Source organism: Gadus morhua, chromosome 16 (assembly GCF_902167405.1).
Source record: "Gadus morhua chromosome 16, gadMor3.0, whole genome shotgun sequence".
In the NCBI taxonomy this organism is placed as follows: Eukaryota; Metazoa; Chordata; class Actinopteri; order Gadiformes; family Gadidae; genus Gadus; species Gadus morhua.
Window position 1 is genome coordinate 3,682,938 of NC_044063.1, and position 18,598 is coordinate 3,701,535.

Consider the following 18,598-nt stretch of genomic DNA (forward strand, 5'->3'; position numbering starts at 1 on the left):
AAGACGCTTTACAAATAAGAAAGGAATAGCTACATACAGACAATACAGACTATCAAACAAAAGAGAAAAATAAATAAACAACACCACAACAATAGGCAACACATTAAGAGAGTGTAAGATGGCGGAGGACGATTTGTCAAATGTTGTAGGTGGTCCTGAAGAGATAGGTTTTAAGTTGACTTTTGAATGAACAGAGTGTATCAGAGTTTCGAATGGCCAGAGGGAGGGAGTTCCAGAAGGTAGGGGCGGCGATGGCGAAGGCTCTGACCGCGATACTTGGTCTTAATGATGGAGGTGAGAAGGTTGGCATCAGCGGAGCGTAGGCGGCGAGTGGCGATGGAGGAGATCTGTTATGAACGAGGGTGCAAAGTTGTTAAGCGCTTTGTAGCTGGTGGGGAGAATCTCGAAATTGATGCGTTGTTTTATTGGAAGCCAATGAAGTTGACGGAGGATGGGAGTAGCCTAATCTGTTCTCTGGAGGGGGAGTTAGTTTTGAACATATTGCAATTTTTGAAGAATAGTGGCGGGGAGGCCATACATAATTCTATTGCAATAGTGGAGTCTGCAAGTGATGAAGGCGTGGATAATTGTTTCGGCAGCTGAGGATGAAGACGTGTAATGTTGCGGAGGTGGAAGAAGGTTGTTTTCCTGACGCTGTTTATGTGTGACTTGAAGGAGATCGTGGGGTCCATGATGACGCCGAGGTTTCTTACCGGGGGGAGGGAGTGACAATCGATGCAAAGTGAGAAGTTCTGGGAGGTGGGGATGATGGTTTTTGGGCCTAAGATGATAATTTCAGTTTTATTGGCGTTGAGTTTGAGGAAGTTGTTGTCCATCCAGGTTTTGATGTTTGTGAGACAGTTGGTGAGGGTAAATATAGTAGCCTACATTTGCATGATAGGAAGAGATCTATTCCGATTCGAAATCGGATCAAAATAGTCCATGTAAACGCGGCTATTGTGTTGGATTAATGTTAATGTGTATTTAAAGACATTTCAATTTGTGGAAAAAATTGCGGGGGAATATATATATATAAAAAAGTCTAATCAACCAAAACTTTCGCGACCCCTCTGTAGTACCTCCGCGGACCCCCTAGGGGTCGCGGACCCCCTGTTGAAGTACTCTGGTATATATAGTATAGAGTTAGCGAGAAAAGTCGTCATAATACAATACGTGGTTGTATTGCTGGGTTTCAAAAGGTAAAAATGTAAATTACTGTTGAAACAACCCAAACTCTGGAAACACGAGTTGGTATTTTCGAAATTAAAGTGAGTCTCACCTGTACGGATGGAGTCTCTGAGGAAGGGAGGGACTATTGTGACAGGTCGATGGGGGGCGGGGAGCATGTTTTGTCAGCACTTGGGTTGACTCAATAATGTTATTTGGGGTTTCTCTCCGGCAGTGCGTGACGTGTGGCGTATAGCGACAAGCAAGGTACAGTACGTGCTACTTATTTACCTTTTATACAGCTTTTTTTTACAATTAGGGTTAAGAGCTAAGGATGCTTGCCGCTTTATAACGTCGAGGTACGGCGCAAAAAGACTAGGCTACTATCAATTAGTTAAATACAATAATTATATTAATACGTGGTCGGTCCGACCTGCGCTGCGCTTTGCCTCTTATCATATGAATGGAGGGGTTGTTGATAGAAGCGCTAGCGCACAGCGTTTTCGCGTTGATCATGTCAAGGGGGCTTACTCTCAGGACTTCACATGAGGTTCTCGACTGATTTTAAATTGTTTTCTAACTAAGAGTTCCTGTCTAATTAAGCACGAGAGCGGAAGCTGTGGGGTTTACTTCATCCAGTTAATCATCCATCAGATAACGTTATGGGAAAGCCTTGTTAGTCTTAAGGGAGGACAAATATTCATTATTTGTTTTTGTGGAAAGGCATTAATCATTACATGTAAACCTTGAACTACACCTACTCAATTATATCTCCCCCACCCTATGAAGCAAGACTTTGATTTGGTTGCATTATTTACAACTCAAACAGGCATCACCTCAAGGTTATGGATGTAAAGTTGTAGTTTTGTAGTTTTCCTTTTATTTTTTGGCATGGCGTGGTCAACTACAACAACTACTAGCACAACGTGTTTTCGACCAGCCACTTTTAACTTATAATGAGCTGTTGTGTTCTCTTCCCGTCACACTTTGTTCATGTTGCTGGTTGTTTATTTTGAGATGGATCGCCACATTTATGGTCATTACGACTAAGTCACCCCACATCCCACTAACGGAAACATCCGAAAACATGAGATACAAATCTATAAATAAGTAGGGGAAATAGACATGTACAAGAAATGGGGGAAGCAGGCAAATGGAAATGTGGCAAAAAAGTTCGTCGGCTAACATTAGCAGTGACAGACTGGTGGAGGCAGAGAGGGAGAAGCCTTAGCAGACGTGTTCGTGCGGTCTAAAGGAGATATGATCTAGTTGTGCTGCTGTATCATAAACAACATGGGTCCCCATGAGGGCCACCAGCAGCCCTGGCTCCTAAGGGGGCCATCTTACTGCAGTAAACAGGTAGGGTCATCTTCGGTCATGCTGTTCACTAGCCCTAACAAGGGGTACATGGTTTGGCCGTATCTTCCCTTGACCCCTGACGACAGTGTTGCATCAGCCCTTAATCAGCAGATGCCAATCAGAGGTTATCCACGCTTGAGAGGGGTTGAGTGGTTCTTCCTCTTTAGAGTGGAAAATCAGCTAGTTATGTTCTGCTTGTCGGATTAGATTGTTTTACTGAGTAGAAAAGCCAGATAGACTGTGTTATGCATTAATAGAGAGGGGGGGGGGGGGGGAGAATATGAGGTGTTTGTTATAATAAGCCTGTTAAATAATATTCTGCTGTCCCCTGGAACTACGTTTTAGATGCCACCTTCCTTCCAGTGACATGAATCTTCAGTGAGAGGAAAAGTGCAACGGCTTCAATTCCTTTCGACTCCCCTCCTTCCCTCAGGAGCGATGAGGCGCCTCCGATCCCTGATGGCCATGGTTCTGCTCGGCGCCGTGTTCCTCGTCCTAGTCCTCTCCAACTGGCAGATAGACACGGCTGAAGCGCGCTTTGCGGATCAGGAGCCGCTGTCTCCCGGCTCTTCTCGTCTGGACCCCCCCGGGAAGCCGGTCTGGAGGCCTAAGACTCTGGCTCTGGCTCCGACTCAGGCTCCGACTCCGGCTCTGGCTAAGCTGGCGGCAGCGTCCAAGCACCCGGTCCTCAACGTCACGGTGTCAGACGACTTTCGGAAGTTCTTCCCCCACAACACGGCCTACTGGAGCCGACTGCTGCATGTCTTCCTGAGGCAGCACGATCGATCCCACACCGTCACGCCCCCCGCGGATTGGAACGAGTGCGAGGAGGCGAACCTCGAGGTGCTGAAGACCAACGTGCACGACTTTGACACCTACCCGGACTTGCACAAGAACTTCCTGCGCATGTGCCACTGCCGCAACCCCCCCCTGTTGAGGGAGCCCAAAAACTGCACCTCGGAAGGGAGCGGTCCCTTCCTCCTGCTGGCCATCAAGTCGGCCCCATCCAACTTCCAGCGGAGGCAAGCGGTGCGGGAGACTTGGGGGACGGAAGGCGTGTACCTGGGCGGGCTGAGTGTCCGCACCATCTTCCTGCTCGGCAGCTCGTCGAACGTGGACCCCGACCTGTCCCCGCTGCTGGAGTACGAGGCCCGGCGGCACCAGGACGTGCTCCAGTGGGACTTCCACGAGTCCCTGTTCAACCTCACCCTCAAGTTCGACGCCTTTTTCAAGTGGACGTGGCGCAACTGCCGCGACGCGTCCTTCGTCTTCAGCGGCGACGACGACGTGTTTGTCAACACGCCCGCCATCCTGGAGTACCTGCGGGCGCTGGCGCCGGAGCCGGCGTCGCGGCTCTACGTGGGCCAGGTGATCAGTCCGGCCAGCCCCATCCGGGACGCCAAGAGCAAGTACTACATCCCGCCGTCGTACTACGAGGGCGGATACCCGCCGTACGCCGGCGGCGGCGGCTTCCTCTTCTCGGGGGCCCTGCTGGGGCGCCTGGCCGAGCTGTCCAGCCTCATCCCCCTGTTCCCCATCGACGACGTCTACGTGGGCATGTGCATCCACGCGCTGGGCGTGGCGCCCGAGAAACACCCGGGCTTCCAGACGTTCGACGTGGCGGAGAGCAACCGGGAGAACATGTGCGTTCACAAGGAGCTCATGGTGATCCACCGGCGCACGCCGCGCGAGGTGAAGCGCCTCTGGAAGGGCATCCACAGCCCCTCGCTCACCTGCTGAGCGCCGTCGCGGAGGACACGAGTCTCTGCGACGGTGGTGCGAGGGCGGATTGGCAGATCTCACCGTCGTTCGCCACGGGACACCGCGAGAGGGCGGCGTCCAACCCTGACGCATCGCCCGTTGTGGGGGTGGATAGCTGGATTCACCAACAACACGTCCGTGGTGGACTTGACCACCTGTTGGGCTGGGGCTGGGTCGATTCAACATGCAACTGGGGGGGACACTCCCACTGCCGACGTCATTGGCGGATGGATCGATTTGAAATGGCTTGCAAAGACTCATTATTTATGCCCGTTGGAAAAGCCTCTGCATCACAGAGGTTTACTTTAAACATTACAACGGGATGTACACTCCCAGGACTTTATAGCAGGATGCTGCCTTTACAAAGGCTGAAGGTCTATGGTTAACTGATAACAAGTAGATCCATATACACTTACAAAATCGTCAAGGTTAGAAAAGGTTTCCCTTTTCTTGCAGTTTGAACCAGACCCGTTCAGCCTTTACAGATAAAAACTTAAACCAGCTGTGAAAGGGCCGTTGCTGGGAAAGTTGAAGTTATTTAAGCAAGTCTATTACCTTTACTTCCATCAGGGTTGTGTGAAACTTATTGTCAAATAAAAAGAATGCTGGAATCTTCCATTATTTTTTTATTAGCGTTTCAAACAGACAAACATGTTTCGTTAACTTATTACACTGAAGACCAGACACTCAAGGATGTGTTGTAACAGAAATAAGGTTGATAGTTTCTATAAGGGGGGGGGGAAAGCACTGTTCCTCTAGGAACAACTAGGTTATAGTTCATGGTTGTAGTATTTATTGCTCAGTTTGTACATTTCTAGGGTAATGTAGTATAATATGGTGTACAACAGATTGATGAATGGAAAAAAGGTACTATAGGAAGAAGGTTGGTAACCTTCAAAGTCACTGTAACATAAGGCACAAAATCTAGAGCTGGAATACATCGTGAAGGTACCCACACACACACACACCACCCCTTCTCTCCGTAGAGAGGATACAGTGAAGTCTTATCAAAACTAGAACTCTAAACATACCAAACCCACCAACCCTCTCTCTCTCTCCCACCGGGGGGGGGGGTTAGACTCAGGAGGGGCGTCGCACGGCCTCCCGCCGGGCCAGCCCTGCGTGCGGGTGTGTTACTTCTCGTACGCCTCCAGCGGGTAGTGCTCCTTGTACTGCTTCACGTGTTTCCACATGCTGTCGCGCTGCTTGGTCAGGTTGGGCGTCATCTCCTTGTAGACGTCGGTGAAGAGCAGGTCGGGCCGGGGCTTGTGGCGCTTCTCGGCCTTCTCGAAGGCCTCCATCACCATCTTGCGGGACTCCTTCCTCCAGGAGCGCTCGTCGTCCTCGCCCCACCAGCCTCGCTCCGTCATGTAGTGGCGCAGGCGGGAGATGGGGTGGTCCTGCTTGTCCCAGTAGTTGACCTCGTCCACCGAGCGGTAGGCCGAGCTGTCGTCACTGGTGCTGTGGTGGCCGATCCTGGATGGAGGAGGGGGGGGGGGGGGGGGGGGGGGGGAGTTAATCTCGCTGTCATAATGCCCAACACTTGGGAGTTGGGACAGTTTTGAGAACAGGTTGAATGAGTCAGCAACTATGAATCGTTATATTGTTCAAATTCAACAAACACGCAGACTTCATTGCAGCCATGGCTGAACTGATTGTTGACTCAGTTCAAGGGAACTGACCATTTAGGGAAATGCAAGTTCACTAGGAACATGATACCAAGCTTAAAACCAGTTCCTCAAGCAATGTACAAAAAAAAACAACCTACAGTATCGTTGCTACCTCGAGACGTCTCAAGCTTGCGGTGCGTAGCTGACTAACTGAAACAGGAAATGTTGCTAATGTTGCCCACAGCATTTATTTAAAATAAGTTGCAGTGATCCAAAATAACGTCTGAACTAACATAATTATTATTCTCTTAATTATTAGCTTAATTAGCTTAATCAAAGCTTAGCTTAATTATTCTCTCTCACAGCAAATAAGTACATATATAAAAAAAAAAAAAAAAAGTAATCACACTACTGGTCGGGTCTCCACTCATCTCCAATCCTTTCCTCTTCTGCCATCTAATCTCGCCTTCCTCTCCGTTCATAGCCTTTCCTTCAGCCCGTCCCGTCCTGCTCCTATAAAAGCATTCAGCCCTTCCTCCATGTCACCTGGTCCTCCGACTAACCTGTAGGTCATGGCCTCGATGAGGAAGGGCTGGTTCTCTGCCACTGCCCGGCGCCGGGCCTCCTTCGTGGCGTTGTAGACGGCAAACACGTCGTTGCCGTCCACGCGGATGGACATCATGCCGTAGCCGGGCCCGCGTGCGGCTGAAACGCACACACCGGAGAAGATGGCTCAAAGGCTGGTATCGGCGCATCAGCGTTGCATTTAAAACACTAACCAGAATTAGGGTGAGATCAAACATTCACATGCAGATTTCTCCCTTAATTCCAGTTCAATACAAGTTTATTAAAGTGAATGGCTATAATGTAACAGCCGATTAGATTGGCGTCACTTTGATTGGCAGGGTGTAGGGGCGGCCTCTAATTTATGACCGACTACCTCCCCAGGGCTTTTATTCAAAACCCCAAACTCATATCAATCATTGAGTTTAACATTAATAATAATAATAAGGAAGGAAGGAAGGAAGACCGTCCGTCACAACTTCAGCTGCCGTGCCTTCCCCTGAATCGATGAGGTGAGAGCAGCAGCTCAGTTATGAAAACATTAAAGATGAATCCCTTTATTAATGAGTCCGTTTAGCTATGTTGGGCTTGTTTAAACGTTTCCATGTGCGCTGACGAGGTGGCCAGCGGCCAGAGCCATACCTGAAAACTGACTAACAAAGAGATTCATTAAAGAATGTATTAATCACGCTTCACTCATCACTGTCTTTAGTTTTTCCTCACAGCTGTATTGGCAGGGCAGCTGGTCGGCAAACCGTCAACATTTCTCTCCCCTCAGACCTGCTACCCCCGCACCCAGTGAGGTGTGTCTCCATGGTGGCTCCCTGGTGGAACCTAGACGTTCACTCGGGTCCCACTGAGCCAGCGAGCGTAGCCAATCATGGGATTGGCTGAACGAAGCTACGACCTGAATTTGCTAGTATGGCAGACTTTTTTTATATCCAAAGAGAATTACTGAAGCGAGTATGCAGGCATACATTCAGAATTGAAGCCGATATTGGTGTGTAGGAAGGTTCTGATCCTCTAAAAGGAATCTGTATATTTGTGGTTGTTCTTCGTAAACTTCCCTCTTGTTATCTTAATAGAGTAGAACAAGTCTGTCCCACCAGCCATCTTTTAAATCTCCATAGGCTGACCAGCTCGTCTTAACCGACTTTGATATCCACGTCCGTGGGACATCAGCGTTGCCCGTCTCTCTCACCGATGCCGTCGCCGCGGTACTGCTCGTTGGTGGGCGTGGAGATGGCGTAGCCGTTGTTCCTGCAGAAGAAGATGAGCGGGCACTCCAGGGTGGCGGAGAAGTTGAAGCCGGCGTGGGCGTCCCCCTCGCTGGCCGCGCCCTCGCCGAAGTAGCAGATGACCGCGCGGTTCAGGTTCTCTCGCTTCAGAGCGTAGGCCGAGCCGGCCGCTGTTAACACAACACACGCCCCGTTAGGTCAACACGTCCATCGGCCATGCACGGGGTCAGTTTCTATACGCTCACAGAGACGACGGTTATGCTCGTAGTCTCCATGAGGTCAATGGTGGCCGGGCTGCGGAGCCCGCGAGGAGGATAGACTTGATCAATCCCTCAATCTTAATTGGCTCAACACACCATGACCGACATCCTGAAAGATCCATTAACATCCACATTTACCTCAAACAATGTTAGGCTTTACAGCCAATGCAAATAGTTGTGAATAATGTTCTTGTGGTTCTTTTAACTGTTTGCTATTCTGACCATTCTGTTTGTTAACATAATTATCCCTCCCTGCTGTTTTGTAGTTCCCCAAAACAACTCATGTTAAGAAAACCAGTTAAGTGGCTTCTCCTTTTACAAATTTGTTCAAATTTGATCGATGCGTTTGTTTTTGCAATGACCCGTGTGTAAGAAGTACACTTTACCGGTAGTTATACACAGTGATATAGTTAGTTAAAACTAGAGCTGTCAAGCGATTAAAATATTTAATCGTGATTAATCGCATTAATGTCATAGTTAACTCACGATTAATCGCAAATTATTTTTCTATGCTAAATATCCCTTGATTTTTTTGTCCCATAATTCTTCTCATTGTAATTATCTTATCAACATGGTGAAGTGCATCGGCTTGCCTTGTGCAAATGATTTTTTATTGATAACAACATTGGCATATACTGATCAAAACAGGACGATACAAAAAAAGAGCCTATAGTGCAATTAAACGACTGCTTTGAACAAATGTCATTTGAACATAGCAGTCAGGCTACTGCTTCTTTGTTTTGAGCCAAAGAAAAAAAAAAATGTTTTTTTTTTATTTTTTTTTTTAAATAAAACAATTGCTTTAATCGCGCGATATTTTTTTTAACGCCGTTAAAATTGGTTTGCGTTAACGCCGTTAATGACGCGTTTAACTGACAGCTCTAGTTAAAACGAATCGATATCAAACCCTTATACAAGTACAGGCTTGCTCGGAAGTACTGCTTTGCCTTATTTAAATCGATCAACTCCCGATACAAAAAGGGAATTGAACACCAATTCCCGAGGGTTTGGGTGAACAGCTTATATGAGAGGGAATCGATCCCGCGTCGACTCCCGAACAGACCGCTCACCCTGGGGTATCTGGGTGGCGAGCGGGGAGGAGATGGTGACAAAGTGGAGGTCCTTGCTGCCGTAGTGGACCGGCATCTGGCGTCCCTTCCCCAGGTCATCTGCGTTGGCGTAGCACTGGGCCATGAAGGAGTCCAGGGGGAAGCCACGGTACAGCAGCACGCCTACCGGACCACAGAGCCGTCAACAACTCACCATCCACAGTACAGAACAGTACGTGTTTACTGGTCGTCATATGATATTCACCATCAACAGAGCAGAACAGTACGTGTTTACTGGTCGTCATATCATATTCACCCTCAACACTACAGAACAGTTCATGTATTCTTAACCTTTATTTTACCAGGCAAAATGACCTCTTTTTCGAGCAAGGCCTGGCCATAATGGCAGCAGTTAAAATGAATGAATATAAGAAACATAAATAGAAAGCACAGACATGAAAAAAAAGGAAGAGATAAATACATTCCAGTGGGTGAAGAAGAACAATTCTGAGGAAATGATAAAATACTATACAGTGAAACATTGACAAACTCAAAGATTTGCCATTAGAAGACATGCGAGTCGAGTTTTAAAATCATTCATAGTGATGAGTTCCTGCAATTTGCGTGTTCCTTGAAGAGTGTTCCAGGCGGAGGGAGCAAAGTACATGAAGGACCTCTTTCCAAACTCAGTACGAGTTCTGGGGACTGAGGTGGATAAGAAGTCCAGAGAGCGCAAACTGTATGATGAATTTGATTTAAAAGTGACGTAGGTGCAGAGATAGGAAGGGGGTACTCCCGTAGTTGCTTTGTAAATGAAGGTGTATCAGTGAAGAAGCCTGCGAGCTGACAAGGACAGCCAGCCTACTTAAGAGTACAGGGTTCAATGATGGGTCGTCATATGATATCCACCATCAACACTGCAGAACAGCACACGTATACTGGTCTTCATATGATATCCACCATCAACACTACAGAACAGCACACGTATACTGGTCTTCATTACCCTTGACAACGGCAATTGTAATTTTTGCTTGCATTACGGAGGAGGTTATTTGACATTGTTTGTTTTGAACTGAGGAACAGAATGAAGGGTAAACATTTCCCCAGACCCTGAAGCTTACCTGCTTCTCTGTACTGTCCAAACACCAGGTCACTAGGCTCCAGGGCCGCCGCGCTGCCGATGTGGGTCCCCTCCTCTCCGTAGTTGGTCATGTAGAACGAGATTCGACCCTGCAGCAGTCGGACCGTTAACAAACAACAACCGCTGTCTTTGTCCTACTACCGCCCTGGTGGGTAACACAGCTTAATATGATTTACTATACTGAACTATACTATTTAGTCACAATAACTGACTTGCAGTGCATTTTAAGATCATTAATTAAGAGCAGGTAGAGGTGATCTTGCTCGCTCATGGATGCCTACAGGTTAGACTGTGGACACGGGGGATCAAACCCGGAACCTTTCCACTCTAATTCAAAGAGTCTATGATTTGGGCCCTTGACTTGCCTGTCTCTGAGATTCATACAGAATCCGATCCATGGTGTTGAGGAGAGTCATTTTCTGGTAGAAATTCCGCACGGTCTCTTTGGAAAGCTGAGGGTTGGAATAAAGGGTCACAATGTGGCGAATCCGCACAGAGGAGGACCACAGGATTGGTCTGATGGAAGACGGGGATGCATTTCAATCTGTGATCAGAACATCCGATACCGATCACAGATTTCTTTAATAGTGAGTTATAAATGAACAGGATGTTTCTTTGTCAGATATGGATACCATTGTTTGCTCATTATCTAAGGGTTCTTAGTTAGTTCGCATTATATGAGTTATTCTTAATTTGTGGAGCCGACGGATATGCATTGTCTTCCTTTATGAAAATATACGACAGCTTGTTAACACACAGAGCACTACCGAGTTTAGTCTGGGCGGTAACGGTGATCTCCAATATTTCGATAAAAATGTAACAGACATAGCCCCCTTTTTTTAATCTTAGGTATGGTAGACACTGTAAGCTTCCTTTGCCTACTTGACTTTTATAGTGTACATCAGTTTAATTGTCGTTTTGGCTCCGTTTAATAAATTCATCATCTTCGTTCAGATCTTTCACAAGTCGTTTCCGTGTGTGAAAAACTCCTTGAAGTAATCCTACTCAAGTATAAATGAAAAGTACACGCTAGTGTGGATTAACAGTTGCATGGGCTGAAGTAGTCAAACTGAAAGACTATCGTCCATCGAAAAATGTCGCCATAGACTGTCGCCGACATTGACCTCTCCAAATCATAAACAAGGAAGATCTGCAAGTTTTAAAGTGATAGCTTATGTGCTATATGGTTGTATACTTGGTAAAATAGGCCTACACTGAATCACAGGAAACAATTAGTAAACATATTTGTCATCACCCATGTCAATGCCAGATCAAGAATGTTAATGAAACAGTTAATACATCATTTAAACTTATTTCCGGTTAGCTCTTTGCTTAACCCTAACCCTATAATCTAAATAAATAGATATAATATAAATATATTCTATTATAAAGCCTTTATGATAATTCGTCAGAAGAAGTGAAACAATATGCCGCTGTCGGTACAGTAAAGATGTTTATACTACCAAGTGCAAGTACCAACAATCGCTAGGTTGAACAAAGAAATGACTGTGACGTTACTGGTGGTAAAACAAACAATAGAGCTACGTGCATTAAATAGAACAAATGTTCGGCAGGCCATTTTGGAATTTCCTAAAAGCAAGTGGCAAGATACCAAAACAAAAGACATGCCATATCCGTAATGAATGTGTTCATACAATATTGAACCGGATTTGCTACATTCTTCCTCGACACACTACTACAAGAGGGAAGGAGTCCAGGGTGTGGTCCACCACACTGTGCACGGGAAACGGGTTGAAGTGGCCCCGTCATACCTGCGGGTCCTCTGAGGGGTTGATGATCTGTCCCTGCCGGTCCATCACCCGGTAAATGGGGATCCCCGAGATGACGTTCGGCTGGATGAACTCCAGACGGTCTATAAACTCAGCAGAGGCTCCGGGGAACTGAGGCTTGTCTGTGGGGTCAAAGGTCTGCTGCCGGCGCACCCCCTGCAAAGGGACATAGGTAAAGCATACATAACGACATTAGACACACGACTTATCCTAACAAACGTATTGAATCAAAGGACTGCTTGTTCACGATACCTGCAAGCACAGACAAACTAATATTATCAGATCCAAATCAATTCAGGATTATTTTTTTATTCAACCTTTATTTTACTAGGCAAGTCTTTGAGATTAGAAAGCGATCACGTACCAAAGCTTTCACATTCCAAGACAAAAATCGAATACAGGTACACAGACCAAAAAATCTATTTACTCCATAATAAGCCATTTAGGCTTATTATGGCGATTAGGAGAAGAGAACATGGAAATGCAGCAAACAAATAGACAAAACAAGTCAGTAGACCAATAATATGTTTAAAGAACACTAATACAAATTTTCATATTAACCCCATCTGCCCCCCACAACCAATTTCATTGGTTGAATGATAAAGACTGCAGGTTAATATGTTGTTGGATTTCTGATGCATTTCAACAGAAAACCTTACTCTCTATTAATCAGGGAGGCTCTGAAATATACAGCTGTATATTGAAACGATTATTAATGAACCTATAAAACACGTGATGAGAAATAATAAAAGTACATGTGAGGCCTAAAAAAAAAAATGTTTGGTTCCTGTTGGTTGTCAGTTGGTAGGTAGGGAATTAATTTTTTTTTTTTTTTTTTTTTTCAGCGGCAGCGAATGATAGGTAGGTTGTTTTTATTTAAAAACGAGAGAATTGTACGTTTTTTTTTTAAAGCTCATACATTTTTATTTTTTTTTAGGCATAAGCACAGTAGACTAATGATACACATCTGGCGCCCTCTAGTGGGGAAATAACGATACAATTTGCGGTGATAAACCTATAGGCTACTAACAGATAGTCAGAAGAGAATAACAGGAAGTTAAAAGAGGATAAAAACAAAACAATATGATAATGACCAAGCATGGCAGCGGTATCTCCATCCACAGTGGGCCAATGCGTCACGCTCTGCTGTGGGTCCGAGGAAGCTAACGCCCGGGATCCCACGAAGTCACCCCACCAAAGGGTCTCCCCCTTCCAACTTTCCCGGGAAACATACCACCCGCCGATTATTGCACCTTAAGCGGTTTGTTGCCTGACTGCAGTCGAGAGCAGTTTTCGCTCTGGGCTACAATCCGGTCACGGTGATCCGTCATCACTGTGTCCATATCTGACAACTGTTGGGTGTGGGACTCAATGGTGGACATAATCTCCTCCAATTCAGCAAAAAGAGGTTTCAGCGCCTGGTCGATTGTTTTAAGTGTCAAAGTTAAGGTGAGTCAGGTCGGCCGTTGATACAGTTTGTCAAGGTCCGCCGGTAGATGGTTCGCTCCAAGTTCTTTAGCAAAAACTAAATCCAAAAGACGCTTGAGGAGGGACACAGATCCATTGTCCCCTTCTCAGCTGTCCCATTTTAATTGTACACGTCCATGTACAATACTATTCTTAAGACGGAGAATATAATGGAACCGCCATCGCTAAGAGCTAGCAAAGGCCGTTCAGCAAAGTCACAACTTTTCCCGGTTTTGGGACCTCAGTGGTGGAACGAGCTCCCCGCCGCTCTCAGGACCGCAGAGTCGCTCACTATCTTCCGAAAAGGACTCAAGACTCACCTGTTCAGAGTCCACCTCGACACTCCATAGCCACCCTCCCCCTTCTGGCCACCATTGTACACTGTATTGTATTGTATTATACAATGTATTGTATTGTATTGTATTGTACATTGTATTGTATTGTATTGTATTATAGTACTTAACTGTAGCAACTGCAGTAGCTGCTATCACCTGTAACACGTGGAATTGGTTAGCCTAGCGATTGTGGTAGTTGCACTTGGTTCTATGAACATCCTTTCTGTACCGACAGCGATATATTGATGCACTTCTTATGACAAATGTACTTATTGTAAGTCGCTTTGGATAAAAGCGTCTGCTAAATGCCCTAAATGTAAAATGTAAATGTATAATGAATGTGAAGGGGTGGATGGCTATGGCGGAGGGATGGAGGAGTGAAGGTGTGATTTGGGTGGAGGGAAGGTTTGAGGTGGATGAATGGATGAAGAGGTGAATGGGGGGGGGGGGGGGGGGGGGGGCGGGATTAAGAGGGTGGATGTGGTGGCCCGTGGAGGGATGGAGCATGGCGGTGTGAAGGGGGTGGATTGACCAGTGACCAGTGGAGGTGTGCAGAGGAGGCTTTGGTTGAGGGGTGCTATGATGGGATGAAAGTGAAACCATAGCCCCTTTCACACATAGATCCCAGTAAATTACTGAGACACCTTTCAGGAACTGCGAGTGGTTTTCACAATTCACAAACGCCCCTACATTTTGGAAGATTGCCGTCTTGCACCCTTTCACACATGGCATAGCAATGCTATACAATATGACAAATCAGTACATTCAATGTACATTATCTTAATGTATGGATATATTCAGCAGCACATTCAACTTTAGACTGAATTCAATGCTTCCTCATTGTATTACAAAACTGCTTTGAACTTTTTTTCTGTTGTTTATATTCTTTGGAACTGTTGAAAGTGTTCTTTTGTTTATTTTTATTCTATTTACTATTTATTAAGTACATTTTATTATGTGGCACTTATTGCCACATATTTTTAATCTACTATGCCTCGTACGTATTGTTTGCTTTCCACGTCGAAAAGAAGAAAATAATGTAAAGAATGACCCTTTCTGCACAAATGACACTTTGACTTTGACATTGACTTTGAAGACAGAAAGTCGTATTGCGAAAGCTATAAGCAGCTTGACAGAAAGTAGTATTTGAGTGGAATAAACCTTCCAAACCAGAAGTGATGGGAAAGAGAGTAGAAATGCTTTCCTGGAACTCCAGCATCCTCCGTTGCATCGAAGCAGCAATGCCACAACTCAAAGTGGTCAAGAAAGAAGCCAAAGCTTTTCAAAGTTGATGAAAAAGGACTTTACATCAATCAGCTGAGCAGAAGAATAAAACATGAAATACAATCCATTACACTGTTTAATACCAATAATTTCCACCATTTCCGGGTAAGGTGTCAACACTCCCCTGGGTTCGACCAATAGGGTGGCTGTTTAGGATAAAGTCATTTTTTGCTTAAATAAACTCGGAAAATCTGAGATTAAGGTCAGATTAAGGTGAGATGAATGTGTTTGTATGATGACACCGTGTCTATAAAACACACATTACGAGTTGGTTCGCTGGAGTAAGGATGCCATACAGGTCTAGCATGTTGAAGCTGGTTAGCCAGTGAAGCTATAAGGTTGGATATGCTAACTGCCAGCTAGCTGGTCAGGCAGCAATCTAACCTTACTGGACATCATTATTGCTCATTGGTACTCACATGAACCCTGAAGCTCCGTTGTTGAAGCAACCGGCATGCGTTCATCCCTGTCATCTGTCTCACTGCTTGGGAACAGACCCCAGAGAGCTTCACACTTCTCATCGCCGCCATCTGCCCTCCCTGGATAACTTAATAATACTAAATAAAGATGTCAAGAGCAAAGGTGAACACTAGGTTGTTTACTTTGTGCACTTCTACAGATTAACCATACAGTGCACCGAGCTCACACCTCTCTATTATCAAAATATTAACGCTATCACTTTGTAGGTCAGCGATGTGGCTTCGACTGGTTCTGGGATGGGCCGCGTCCCATTCATAATCTGATTAGTAGAGCATCGGCACTTTATTCAAGCACAACAATGGGCTTTCAACGTTAACTAAAATGATTTCTCATGTTCCTATTTTTTATCCATCCATTTATCCAGATAGCTCCCTTTCTTCCCTTCTTTCTTTCATTCTTTCTTTATTTTTTCTTTCTTTTCTTTCTTTCTATCTATCTGTCTATCGATCGATCGATTTATCTGTTTATCTATTATAAATAGTTTTATTGGCATAAAAAACTGACATTGACATTGCCAAATCACTTGAAACTTTGGGCGTAGGAAGACTTGCAAAGAAAAAAAAAACGAACTCGCTAGGCAAGAAGAAGCCAAAGCGACAGACCGATCAGATTTGGAACGCAGCCGTAATACATTTTGTCTGACGTCACTACTAAGCGCCATATTTATAAAAACAGAGCGCGTCATCTGACGTCGTCGTCAAATCTTCGCACCACGATGGAGGTCTGCAGCTCAGATGGATTTAACGTCACATTACGAGAGTTTGGCTGCGAACAGTGTCTACTATCCAGACCTGATGGCTCCTCGTCTTTTATCCAAGGTGAGTCCTACATTAACACTGCACGTTATCTCTGGTGGCAGCCCATATAGAGAGCCCTAAATGTTCTTGTGTTGTGATGTGTTGACGCTATAAGTCAGCTCCCATATCATAAATGAATATATTTGTATTACGATTTATTACGATCAGTACTGATCAGGCAAAATCAGTATTGTTTCTATATCTCTAGACATAGTGTTTTGTTTTTCTCAAATTGGTCTGTAGCTCAATCTCTGAAGGAGACGCCAATCTAATATCTCTCTTCCTGTCTAACCTGTGCGTGCGTGTGTGTGTAGGAGACACCAGTGTGTTGGCTGCTGTGTACGGTCCAGCAGAGGTGAAGGTCAGTAAGGAGATCTACGACCGAGCCACCCTAGAGGTCGTGATACAGACTAAAGTGGGACTACCAAGTAAGGAGATTAAATAATAATAAATGAAATGTAATGAACAGTTAATGTGGAAATCAGTGATGTTGCAATTGTGGTTCATGATCACCCATAAATTGGTCACAGCAGTGGAGCAAATAGATGGCGGGATTGCCACAATAAATGTTTTGATATAACTAACCAAAAAAGTAGGTATACAAGCCTGCCGTGTCCATTGTGTTTTTCATGAGACATGTTTGTAGTATGTCACTTTGCATTGGTATTGAGTAGATGGTCATGGCATTTACAAGCTTGGAAGGCCCTTATTGAAATCAACCATGTCCTAAATCTAGACCGGTAGATATAGTTTTACAGAAGTCTCCGTTCCTCATCAAATCGTTTAACGCGCAGCCATCTCTGTCTTCATGTCAATCTTACCAGCCGGTTCTGAACTTCCTCTGCCAATTGTATGAAATAAAGTTGTTTTTAACGTAGCTGAAATATTCTGCTCAACCGATGCACGCCACTAGGAAGAGCCAGCTGACACTTTTTCCTTTCTGAAGAGAACAATTTGACCCTTTGTTTCAGGTGTGAAAGAAAGGTCGCAGGAGCAGTGCGTCCGCGAGACATGCGAAGCCTCTCTGCTCTCCTCGCTCCACCCGCGCTCCTCGCTCACTCTCATCCTGCAAGTTTTGCACAATGATGGTTCTGTATCCTACATTCAGTAGCTGGCCCATGCCCCTGGTTTTGTTTCTGTCACTTTCTCCTGTGTTGTGCCTGTTCATACATGAATAACCACACCGCATTACTCTTAATTGTGTCATGAGTGTAATGGATTAAGGCTGCTCCAGCCCATTCATATCATTATTTAGGGGATGCGGACTGTGGTTGTGCATGTAGCCATTTGGTAGATATTGTTCATGTGCCTGTGTGGGAACAGATGTTCTCCATCCATCGAGGACAACAAGGTATCCTTAACCCTCTGTGCAGCTGTTGTCATGTTTCCTGAACGCTGCCTGCATGGCATTCATGGACGCCGGGCTGCCCATGAGCTGTCTGTTCTGCGGAGTGACGTGTGCCATCGCCAGTGACGGGCAGGTCATCACAGACCCAACAGCCACACAGGAGAAGGTGGACCTACAGTACACTCCCCCCCCCCCCCCTCCTTTTAGGCTGACCGTGTGACATCGGATCAATCAGCTCTTCATTAACTTATCTTTGACTGTTTCTCCAGGAGAGCCGAGCGTTGTTGACCTTTGCCATCGACAGCACGGAGCAGAAGGTGTTGATGTCCTCCACCAAGGGATCCTTCTCCGTCCACGAGGTAGGGCGGTCATTCCAAACGCTTTTTGAATGAAAACATTCTGTCCTTATAGAACTAGCAGTGGTCCTGAGTACACCTTCTGTTGTCATTCTTTATGTTCGGTAGGGACAGCAATCGGTATGGATCTCACAATATGATATTGATTTTTAAGTAGAACTGACTATGCTTATTGCATAAGCAATAAATGAATTGGAGATGTAAATGTAATCAATAATAAATCATTGTGATTTTTGACTATATTGTGCGTTCTGGATCTGGGTTCCCAGCTCCAGGAGTGTATTGCCATCAGCCAGATGGCTTCAGAGAAGATCTTCCAGTTCTACCGAGAGTCTGTCCAGCGGCGCTACTCCAAAACCCTCTGAGACTGCCGGGAAAAACAGTCTTTCTTTGTACAAACCTTTTTGTTTTAATAAAATATTCAACAGTATTTCATGCTACAATTCTCGTCCATTTGCAGTGAGCTTTGTCCTTGGTGGGCAGAGTGCGTTTGGGAAGAGGGTTGGAATGAGGGGAATGGTGGACCTTTCATTTGGTCTGACATCAGGGCGTCAGGGTCTCAGATAGACACCCAACCTTCCCAGTGGTCTGC

The 18,598-nt window shown here is 45.5% G+C and overlaps 3 protein-coding genes across 4 annotated transcripts; 2 read left to right on the plus strand and 1 right to left on the minus strand.

The window, feature by feature from the left end:
• Positions 1–1,320: 1,320 nt before the first annotated feature.
• b3gnt2l (UDP-GlcNAc:betaGal beta-1,3-N-acetylglucosaminyltransferase 2, like) lies at positions 1,321–4,903 on the plus strand. Of its 2 annotated transcripts, none has more exons than XM_030380185.1 (2): positions 1,321–1,434; positions 2,960–4,903. In XM_030380185.1, exon 2 carries the CDS (start codon positions 2,965–2,967, stop codon positions 4,264–4,266), a length of 1,302 nt encoding a protein of 433 aa, XP_030236045.1. In that variant the 5' UTR covers positions 1,321–1,434; positions 2,960–2,964; the 3' UTR covers positions 4,267–4,903. The 2 variants fall into 2 exon arrangements, with proteins under 2 accessions (XP_030236045.1, XP_030236044.1); XM_030380184.1 differs by having other exon boundaries at positions 1,336–1,434; positions 2,872–4,903.
• Positions 4,896–15,767, minus strand: bckdha (branched chain keto acid dehydrogenase E1 subunit alpha). The gene is made up of 8 exons (XM_030380183.1): positions 15,445–15,767; positions 11,922–12,095; positions 10,515–10,601; positions 10,130–10,238; positions 9,030–9,191; positions 7,663–7,869; positions 6,461–6,602; positions 4,896–5,763 (listed from the first exon to the last, which is right to left on the minus strand). Exons 1-8 carry the CDS (start codon positions 15,553–15,555, stop codon positions 5,421–5,423), a joined length of 1,335 nt encoding a protein of 444 aa, XP_030236043.1. The 5' UTR covers positions 15,556–15,767; the 3' UTR covers positions 4,896–5,420.
• A 397-nt stretch (positions 15,768–16,164) lies between these two features.
• exosc5 (exosome component 5) lies at positions 16,165–18,436 on the plus strand. Its single transcript, XM_030380251.1, has 6 exons — positions 16,165–16,323; positions 16,617–16,730; positions 17,274–17,395; positions 17,676–17,816; positions 17,920–18,009; positions 18,276–18,436. Exons 1-6 carry the CDS (start codon positions 16,221–16,223, stop codon positions 18,369–18,371), a joined length of 666 nt encoding a protein of 221 aa, XP_030236111.1. The 5' UTR covers positions 16,165–16,220; the 3' UTR covers positions 18,372–18,436.
• The last annotated feature ends 162 nt before the right edge of the window (positions 18,437–18,598 follow it).

Coding starts and splice junctions, on each gene's coding strand:
- b3gnt2l (XM_030380185.1), top strand. CDS start 2,965: ATGAGGCGCCTCCGATCCCTGATGGCCATGGTTCTGCTCGGCGCCGTG.
- exosc5 (XM_030380251.1), top strand. CDS start 16,221: ATGGAGGTCTGCAGCTCAGATGGATTTAACGTCACATTACGAGAGTTT. Junction 16,324..16,616: donor CTCCTCGTCTTTTATCCAAG/GTGAGTCCTACA, acceptor GTGTGTGTGTAG/GAGACACCAGTGTGTTGGCT. Junction 17,396..17,675: donor TTTTGCACAATGATGGTTCT/GTATCCTACATT, acceptor CCCTCTGTGCAG/CTGTTGTCATGTTTCCTGAA.
- bckdha (XM_030380183.1), bottom strand. CDS start 15,555: ATGGCGGCGATGAGAAGTGTGAAGCTCTCTGGGGTCTGTTCCCAAGCA. Junction 10,239..10,514: donor TGTATGAATCTCAGAGACAG/GCAAGTCAAGGG, acceptor CGACTGCTGCAG/GGTCGAATCTCGTTCTACAT. Junction 9,192..10,129: donor TGGACAGTACAGAGAAGCAG/GTAAGCTTCAGG, acceptor GTGGTCCGGTAG/GCGTGCTGCTGTACCGTGGC.